Source organism: Priapulus caudatus, unplaced genomic scaffold, assembly GCF_000485595.1.
Source record: "Priapulus caudatus unplaced genomic scaffold, Priapulus_caudatus-5.0.1 Scaffold697, whole genome shotgun sequence".
In the NCBI taxonomy this organism is placed as follows: Eukaryota; Metazoa; Priapulida; class Priapulimorpha; order Priapulimorphida; family Priapulidae; genus Priapulus; species Priapulus caudatus.
The window spans coordinates 68,017-77,225 of record NW_014577758.1 but is presented as its reverse complement, the minus strand read 5'-3'; the positions used below and the strand labels follow the sequence as shown (position 1 = coordinate 77,225).

The window sequence follows — 9,209 nt, the reverse complement described above, 5'->3', positions numbered from 1 at the left end:
CCTACCATTGACTGCATGTTGTGTAATCTGCTCGTGTAGATGTTGCAGCTGCGTGCGTCAGTCGTCTGCCGTCGATGACAACTGCGTCGGCTGCAACATGGCCGCCATCCGCAAGCAGACGGGTCTACGGGACGAGCATATTATCCACGCAAGCTTTCATAACAGGGTGCGTGCAGGGTGCGAAATTAACGGGAGTCCGTAGTCAAATATACTCCCTGATTTACTGTCAGATTCCCTGATTTGACATATATACAGGAGTCCGTGTGACTCCCTGAAAATTCTGCTATACTAACTAGTTCGTTTCGGAGGACGGCCTCACGGAATTACCGTATTTTTCCAGCAAATATCCAAAGAAAATTTGGCAGACATGCATCGCATGAATCTTAAAAATAAGCACATGTTATTGTTAGTATCATTAGTTTTGAATTTCAGACTGCGGACTCACTCATTTTGCTGCGGACTCCGGGCAGGGTGTCCGTTAGACTCTCTTGTTCAAAAGTTAATTTCTTGCAATGTGATCGTGCGAATGCGCAACGATCGAGATTCAAACGTTACTACCGGATTATGGGCATGTTGTGGAATACGCCGAATGACAAATAGTAGCTTGATATTTTTTTCAGTGTTCACTCATGTACAAGGTCGGGTTCTGTGTCGCGGTGAATGTAGTGTTTCACAGGTATCGATTGTGAGAATTAGTAGCTTAATATTTCTCTATGTTTAATCATTGCAGACATACGAGGTGGCATTCTTTGTCGCAGTGGACGAAGAAACGGAGTCAATCATATTGTCTATCAGGGGAACACTATCATTGGGGGTAAGATCTTATCCTAATTCGATAGTGTGGCTTCTTGTTTCTGTTACACACTGCCTTTTAGTAGTAAAGAAATTAGCATAATTTAAGTACGCACATTCAACGAGAGGATATCGACGATTTGTCACATTTGGCAACCAGTGATAAATCGTCAGTATAGTTTGACAAGTCTTAACTTGTCTCATTTGCGGTAAACGTTTTAGCATCCTCAGAATTTAATTTCCTACTCAGCAGATTCACATCCTTGCTTATTACCTGTGAGTGGCCATCTATCTGGAGGTCAGTTGATGGTTGTTATATTACTAGATACCTGATGTTTACTAGGTTTTTTTATTTATTTAGTATATAATAATAATATAATATATAATAGTTATAGTAGTTATATATTATTTATTTACTTACTACCTTCTTGTGTTGTTATAAGGTGTTTTGCTTGCCCTACAGGATGCACTGACTGATCTGTCGGCCGAGTCGTGTAGCATGAGCATGGACGTTGATGGAGACCCGCAGACACCCGGCCGGGCTCACAAGGGCATCCTGAGGTCAGCGCAGTATGTCAAGGCCATGCTGGAACAGCAGCACCTGCTGGAAACGGCATTTCAAGGACGCGAGGTACCTAGCTCAGTGCTGACCTGATCTGACTTGTGTATTCGTGTGACCGCAGTACATTTATAGCCCAATCGTGAGGGCACCAGCCTAAGATTTCTTGTTTGCAGTGGGTTTATCTTTCAGGGGAATCGGTGAGGGGTATATGAAATAGTCACACTTCTCATTCACTGAGCATGTAGTGTAGTAGAAATAGTCAGTGATCGAGATTAAAAGCAGGACTTTTGACCGATTGCTCAAGTAATAGCACACAGTGGCTTCTATTGTGGGTAGACTGGTGTACAGCGATAGACACGAACGTGTGTTTAATCGGACATCGTTTTACCTTTGTGCGGTACTTTGTTGGTATAATTAACTCATCTATTCTAACAGTAATAACTATAGCAGATATTCACGATTTCTTCAGTGGATAGAAACAAAAATGCTACTGTTACACACGTTATCGTTCGATTTATTCGATTGGCCATGGTTCATCATTCCTAAGATTTACCTAATAATACCTTCTTCAGATTTATCGATCATAAATGGTGTTGAATTCTATTTCCGGGTATGCGCTCTAGCACTATACTCTCGTTGTGATGGGGCACAGCCTGGGCGGAGGTTGCGCATCGATTCTAGCCTGCCTGCTGCGACCTGCCCACCCAAGGCTACAGTGTTTCGCCTACTCGCCACCAGGTGGACTCCTCAAGTATGTGATTCAAAAATTAAGCCAGCATTGGCACAGTTTGACATGAAATATATGTAAACTACATATAGTGTAATATAGTATAGTATGGTATGGTATGGTATAGTATAGTGTAGTGTAGTGTTGCGTAGTGTAGTATAGTATAATATATAGTGCAGCCTATAACATAGTACACTATATATAGCATGCATAGCATAGAATGGCATGGAGTATGTAATTTGAATATTAAGGCAGCATTGGCAGAGTTTTACATTTAATATATATATAAATTACATAGTATATAATAAAGTATTATTTTTGTTTCATTGATGCCCTTGTGTTTCAGTATGGCCGCCACCATCGAGAGTCAGGAGTACGTGTGCTCGGTTGTGCTCGGCAAGGACCTGGTGCCGCGACTCAGCATCCACGCGATGGAAGACCTCAAGTTCAAGGTCCTTACTGCCGTACATGACTGCGACAGGCCAAAGGTTTGCATACGGCAGGAGCACTGCATTATTTTTCGTATTTTTGATCAAGCATCTAGTAACTTCATTTGAATTTTTTCAATCACTATCTGTGGAGTATATGTTCTGCCAAGCCAGCGCCGAGGTTATTTGTGCCTTTCTCAGACACACTTTGTGACATTAACAAACCATGCACCCACGATAAAAACTCCATGTTTGTATTCATGAGCAAAAATCTAAAGGTTGTAGGTCAAAGCACTTGGTTTGCATATGTTACCTTCCTAGAGTAATGGGTGGGAGCTGGGTATTAGGGTAAGGTAGAGCTGGTAGCAGGGGCGTGTACAGGATTTGTACCAGGGGGGGGGGGTCTAACCGTAACCCCAACTTGGGAGCACGCGAAGGGGGGTCTGAATTTTGAAATTTTGAAATTAGACCCCCTTAGATGCGTTTTCTGCGCGAGCAGGGGTGGTCCGGACCCCTTGGACCCCCCCCCCCTGTACACGTCCGTGCTATGTGCTGGATTACATCAAGGTAGACTAAGCATGACATCTCACGTGTAAAATAATGCATGCTATTGACGATTCCACGATGGGAGCATCAACTAACTCTGCCTTGCAGTATCGCATCCTGATGCGAGGTGTCTGGTACGCAATCTTTGGCATGCCCACATTGGACGTTGCTGTCATGGAGACGGATAGCGAGCCAACAAGTGGCGGCACGAGTCCAAGGCGCCCCCTGCTGGGAAGCAGAGAGGAGACAAGGTCTCGCAGCGGCTCGACCGTGGAGGTAGGCATGCAGGGATTGCTCGTAGAAGTATCGAGACATCAGCATAATATGTAAATATCTTCTGCACTTGCAAACATGTATGCACTTCTGAACATTTCAAATTACGAAAATCTGCATTTGTAAAACATCTGAACCTAGAAAAATGTGCACTTACGTACAATCAGTTTCTATTACTAACGCAAGGCTCGACACTAGCGGTGGCCCGGTGGCCCGGGGCCACCAAAACTTGATGTCGGGCCACCAAAATTTCCAAGAGTTAAAATTTGGTGGCCCGATTGGGCCACTAAAATTTCAAAGTGTCTATATGATAAAAATAATTGTTTCTTACGTGCTAATCTCATTCAAAAGAGAGCGAGCAATTCGCGGAGCGAGGGCACACGTACACACGTGCAGCATTCTACCGCGGGCACGTTTTATCGATCGTCTACTGCGGCTGCAACAAGCCACGTTATTGTGTTAGACTGGTATCCGGCCTCACCCCTAGGCCTCCACCTCGCATCAGAAAAATATGAGTCAGAAAAAATTATCTACGTTTGGCTTCGTATCGAAGCGGAAAAGAAGCGAAGATGTCACTGACGATGAGCCCCATGCCCATACAGTCGAAGAAGAGCCCCACGCTCAGTCTTCTTGCAGTTCTGCTGGACCTAGCCATGTCCGTGATCGTGCAGAATTCGGGCCACCAGATTTCATTTTCGGGCCACTGAAAAAAAAAGTTAGTGTCGAGCCTTGACTAACGGCAAGTAATATTATGGTAAAAACTTATTGTTTGTTTTTTACTGAAAAAATATAGTTGGGTTCACATAAGAAATATATGACCGGACGCGTAGCCTAGGAGCTGGGCGTCTGGTAACCGGACGCGTAGCCACGGCCTATTTAATATCGGCTACAAATTCAATAAACTGGAATCTCGAAAATTACTGCTTACTCAAACTTATACTACTTGTACGTTTCCGTTATTTTTCTCTCACCAGGAGGCGCTGCGGGATTCGTTCATGAAGATTAGTGAGGCGAGATTTTGTCAGGAGAAAATGCTTCTTCCGGGAAAAATTATGTATATCACCGAAGCCTCTCCTGGAGGGTGAGTACCTTGGGGCTCAACCACACCCTTATTAAAAGGCTCATCAAGAGCTATATACAGTTATACTTGTACGTAACGGTCAATCGAGGGAAATAAAAACAAGTGTCCTTCATATACACAGGTGTCCATTCTTGTGATTTCACTGTGCAACTGCCACCTGAGGGTAATACCGCAACGTGTTCTTTATAGACAGGTTTCCGTTCCATAGAGGTTTCTGCTAGTACATGCTTGACTGTAGTTAACTCCATCAAAGCTACTGCCCTTAAACCCGCCGCACATGCTATAGAACTAGCTGCACCAACTTCCACACGTGGAAAGTGGTGCAGCAAGTTCCACAACAATCAAGCAAACAATGTGAATTGAGTGTGGAAATTTACACAGCCACCCCGCACACGCTGTTCAAACTTCCACACGTGGAAGAAAATATCAAACGTACGTGTGATATTTTCCACATGACGCAGATCGAGGGATTTTGCATCTGCACACGCTGTCAAACTTGCTGCGCCACTTTCCACGTGTGGACGATGGCACAGCAAGCTCCACAGCGTGTGCGGCGGGCTTAAGCTGAACTGCTCTACAGTGTTACCCCCGGTTACACAACTATCATGTTATATATCGTTTCAAATTGCAGATACCTAATGCGCATAATACGTGCAGCAAACACTTTGTGCTCTAGCTCTCTCGCTCTACCTCTGTTTCAGGCGTTTCTTCGGCAGTCCTGTCTACCAAGTTACCTGGGCGGGCACGCAGACATTCCAAGAGGTCATCTTCAGTCCGAAAATGGTCACCGATCATCTACCGGACGTCGTTCTCAGGGCACTGAGTCAGCTCAACGAAGCTAACACGGAGCCGTTGCCGTCGGCAACCGCACCTGCCTACTAATCTGCACGTAGAACGGCTGTGGTCGTGACTCTAGCGGCAGATGTCTTAAAAGGCGAAGCTTGCCCGTCTTAAGATGGAAACCTCAAGGAGATGGCGCGCATACAGTGTTGTCACATGTTATTAGTCGATTTGTTGCACAGGAAGAGTTGACGCAGCTGCTTCGTTAGTGTCTGATTGGGATCGTCGTGATTTGTTGTATGAAAAAAATAGTCCGCTAGTCAAGGCTATATAATACTGCTAGTCAAAAGTCAGTATTTTTAGAGGTGACAGTTGTCACTATTAATTTCGCATTTAAACATGTATTGCAGTTATGTGAGAATTAAATGGTGTTGTAAACTGCGTTTTTATAAAACGTTAACAAACACTATTCTGCGTGTCTTCCACTGTGTGTCCAGCGTGTGACTGTGTGGCCAGATTACATATGCTAATTATGTATTCATGGTACATCGTTAATGAGAAATGTCGGAACATGAAGCTACTGTTATTGCTTCGCAGGTCGTGCAAATGCATAAAATCAATTTTCTGTCATCAGGTTATTTGTATGAACTGGCATCTCGCACTTAGCTATATGCATCGTGGGTCTGCTAATAATATAAGCCAGTGACACATGTAATGTTCTAACGTAGTCTAGCGGACATTAACTGTTTATTACATCCAAAGAGGTACTAGTCTACTAGAAGTAGAAGTACAAGTCTACCAAAGAAGACCTGTTGTTGACATTTGAATTCATGAACGTGTCTGTGTGCATTTCATGACAGCAAAGTGTATCGCAGCTTGTGCAGTGGATGTATGCCAACAGATTGGGAGCTGTACAGACCATAGGGCCGTTTTGCTGCATGGGTGTTGTGCAGGCGAATTTAGCTCTGTCGAATTCGAAAGCAAGCAGTCGTGTGAATGCTCCAGAACCATGTAGCTGCATGGCTCCCATGAGGCCACCATTTTTTATTTTGTTGGTTTACAGAATTTTTGTTGTTGTTGACTCGGTAGGGTAAAAAAAAAAACTCAACTTGTAATTATTTTTACTTTTATTATAAACTGTTTGTTTATGAAATGTTTTTCACATTTAAATTTTTGTTATTCATATTTCTTAGAGAAAAGGTCGGCGGGAATAAAAAAATACAGATTTTCAATTTTTATTTTTTTCCGTTTTTCTTGAAAATTCGGGTCGGCGGATCTGTAAACCAACAAAATAAAAAATTATCGCCTGAGTGTATCATGTGTGTGCTAGTCGTGTTCACTGCGATGCTCTACTCACTGTGTCTTGTTTACGTATTCATTATCAGAAACCTTCCACCCCGACGAACCTCGAATCCATTTAACTGGAATTCGAAAGAATAAATACCAGTACAGTACACAATCTATTATCCGAAATTCTGAAAACCGAAAAATGTTTTGTGGAGGTCGTCCGCACACCAAAGCTCGCGTTTAGCTGCACAAGGTTCACTGTAGAAATATGAATGTGTTTGGCATTACTCATACATATTGTACTGTACCGGTACAGCACTTGGCCTCTTGAAAACTTGGGTTTTAGTAATGGCTTGTTGCAGGATATACGGTATGTGTATCTATACTGGACTACGGTACCATTCCGAAATACGAAAAATTCCGAATTCCAAAACGTGTCTGGTCCCAAGGGTTTCTGATAATAGATGTACCGGGTACTGCAATGTGAACGTTTACTGATCTTCTTGACATCACGGGAATACAGGTAAAGTCAATGTATTTTTGTGGCAGTTGTACGTGGCCAACTTAATATGACGGACGATTATATATATTACATAAGCTATTCAGCTGTACGGCGTGACATTTAACATATCAGTTAACTCGTTAAAGAACTAGAACTTGCGTGTTTCATTCGTAAACCGAATTTCTGTGGAAGGGTTCTGGGGAAGTAGTTTTATTTGCAGTACTTTGGCACTGGTAAGCGACTTATGCCACCATGCAGCGCTGACGGTTACAGTCGACTTGGCTGTGAGTCAGCACACGGCTGTCAGCTACAATCTAGCAGATGCGTGCAGGTTTTCCTGTAAGTCGTTCAGTAATCAAAATGAAATATATTTTTCTCCTTTGTACAATATTTAATAGTGTGATTGGTGCTATCCTAGTTTCGCAAAATCAAATCAGTTATACGGCAAATGTGTAATTTTATAACTTATGCAAACGTACGTGTTCTTTCCTGAATAAATGAGCCTATCGGGGAAAAGATCTGTGCCGGACCATGAAGAGCTATTTTTCTTTTAATATTTTAATATGTTTAATTATTTAAAGTGTGTGAATAAATTCAATGCCTTGTGTATATCTGAACAGAGGTTATACTATCTTATCATTTCATCTACCAAGTGCTATAATCCTCAACCTAACAAAATAATATTTATAGAAATAGAAAACAACACCTGCAGTTCCAACAACAGAAGAAAATAATTATCCTACAATACATATTTAATAATGTCCTGGTTAGCGAAAAATATTATCACTATGTAGTTAACTAACATCCGTTTGCAACCTCTCCAGCTTCATGTACACCCATCCTTCAACTTTGCATGACCTTCACAGACAGCCATCTTCAACCTTGCATGACCTTCACAGACAGCCATCTTCAACCTTGCATGACCTTCACACACACCCAATCCTCAACGTTGCATGACCTTCACATACACCCATCCTTCAACCTTGCACGACCTTCACATACACCCATCCTCAACCTTGCATGACCTTCACACACACCCAATCCTCAACGTTGCATGACCTTCACATACACCCATACTCAACCTTGCACGACCTTCACAGACAGCAGATTCCCATCCTCAACCTTGTATGACCTTCACATACACCCATCCTCAACCTTGCACGACCTTCACAGACAGCCATCTTCAACCTTGCATGACCTTCACACACACCCATCCTCAACCTTGCACGACCTTCACAGACAGCAGATTCCCATCCTCAACCTTGATGATCTTCACATATATCCATCCTCTATCTTGCATGACCTTCACATACACCCATCTTCAAACTTGCACGACCTTCACAGATAGCCATCTTCAACCTTGCACGACCTTCACAGATAGCCATCTTCAAACTTGCACGACCTTCACAGATAGCCATCTTCAACCTTGCATGACCTTCACATATATCCATCCTCAACCTTGTATGACCTTCACATACACCCATCCTCAACCTTGCATGACCTTCACAGATAGCCATCCTCAACCTTGTATGACCTTCACATACAACCCATCCTCAACCTTGTATGACCTTCACATACACCCATCCTCAACCTTGCACGACCTTCACAGATAGCCATCTTCAACCTCGCAGGACCGCCACAGATTCCCATCCTCAACCTTGATGATCTTCACATATCCATCCTCAACCTTGTATGACCTTCACACACACCCATCTTCAACCTTGCACGACCTTCACAGATAGCCATCTTCAACCTTGCATGACCTTCACAGATATCCATCCTCAACCTTGTATGACCTTCACATACACCCATCTTCAACCTTGCATGACCTTCACAGACAGCCATCTTCAACCTCGCAGGACCGCCACAGATTCCCATCCTCAACCTTGATGATCTTCACATATATTCATCCTCAACCTTGTATGACCTTCACATACACCCATCTTCAACCTTGCATGACCTTCACAGACAGCCATCTTCAACCTCGCAGGACCGCCACAGATTCCCATCCTCAACCTTGATGATCTTCACATATATTCATCCTCAACCTTGTATGACCTTCACATACACCCATCTTCAACCTTGCATGACCTTCACAGACAGCCATCTTCAACCTCGCAGGACCGCCACAGATTCCCATCCTCAACCTTGATGACCTTCACATACACCCATCTTCAACCTTGTATGACCTTCACATACACCCATCTTCAACCTTGCATGACCTTCACAGA

At 43.3% G+C, this 9,209-nt stretch overlaps 2 protein-coding genes across 2 annotated transcripts in view; one reads left to right on the top strand and one right to left on the bottom strand.

The window, feature by feature from the left end:
* Window positions 1–6,286, top strand: part of LOC106812884 (sn1-specific diacylglycerol lipase beta-like) — a 21,895-nt gene extending 15,609 nt beyond the window's left edge. Inside the window, exons 8-15 of the mRNA XM_014816882.1 lie at window positions 40–166; window positions 731–814; window positions 1,256–1,423; window positions 1,978–2,105; window positions 2,428–2,569; window positions 3,164–3,331; window positions 4,303–4,409; window positions 5,111–6,286. Coding sequence (XP_014672368.1) covers window positions 40–166; window positions 731–814; window positions 1,256–1,423; window positions 1,978–2,105; window positions 2,428–2,569; window positions 3,164–3,331; window positions 4,303–4,409; window positions 5,111–5,291 — 1,105 coding nt within the window. The 3' untranslated portion in view covers window positions 5,292–6,286. The remainder of the gene's footprint in view (window positions 1–39; window positions 167–730; window positions 815–1,255; window positions 1,424–1,977; window positions 2,106–2,427; window positions 2,570–3,163; window positions 3,332–4,302; window positions 4,410–5,110) is intronic.
* A 1,426-nt stretch (window positions 6,287–7,712) lies between these two features.
* LOC106812883 (transducin beta-like protein 3) overlaps window positions 7,713–9,209 on the bottom strand; it is a 21,555-nt gene continuing 20,058 nt past the window's right edge. Inside the window, exons 21-24 of the mRNA XM_014816881.1 lie at window positions 8,709–8,994; window positions 8,547–8,644; window positions 8,414–8,512; window positions 7,713–8,248 (exon numbers count right to left, since the gene is read on the bottom strand). The gene's annotated coding sequence lies outside the window, so the exon portion shown is untranslated. The remainder of the gene's footprint in view (window positions 8,249–8,413; window positions 8,513–8,546; window positions 8,645–8,708; window positions 8,995–9,209) is intronic.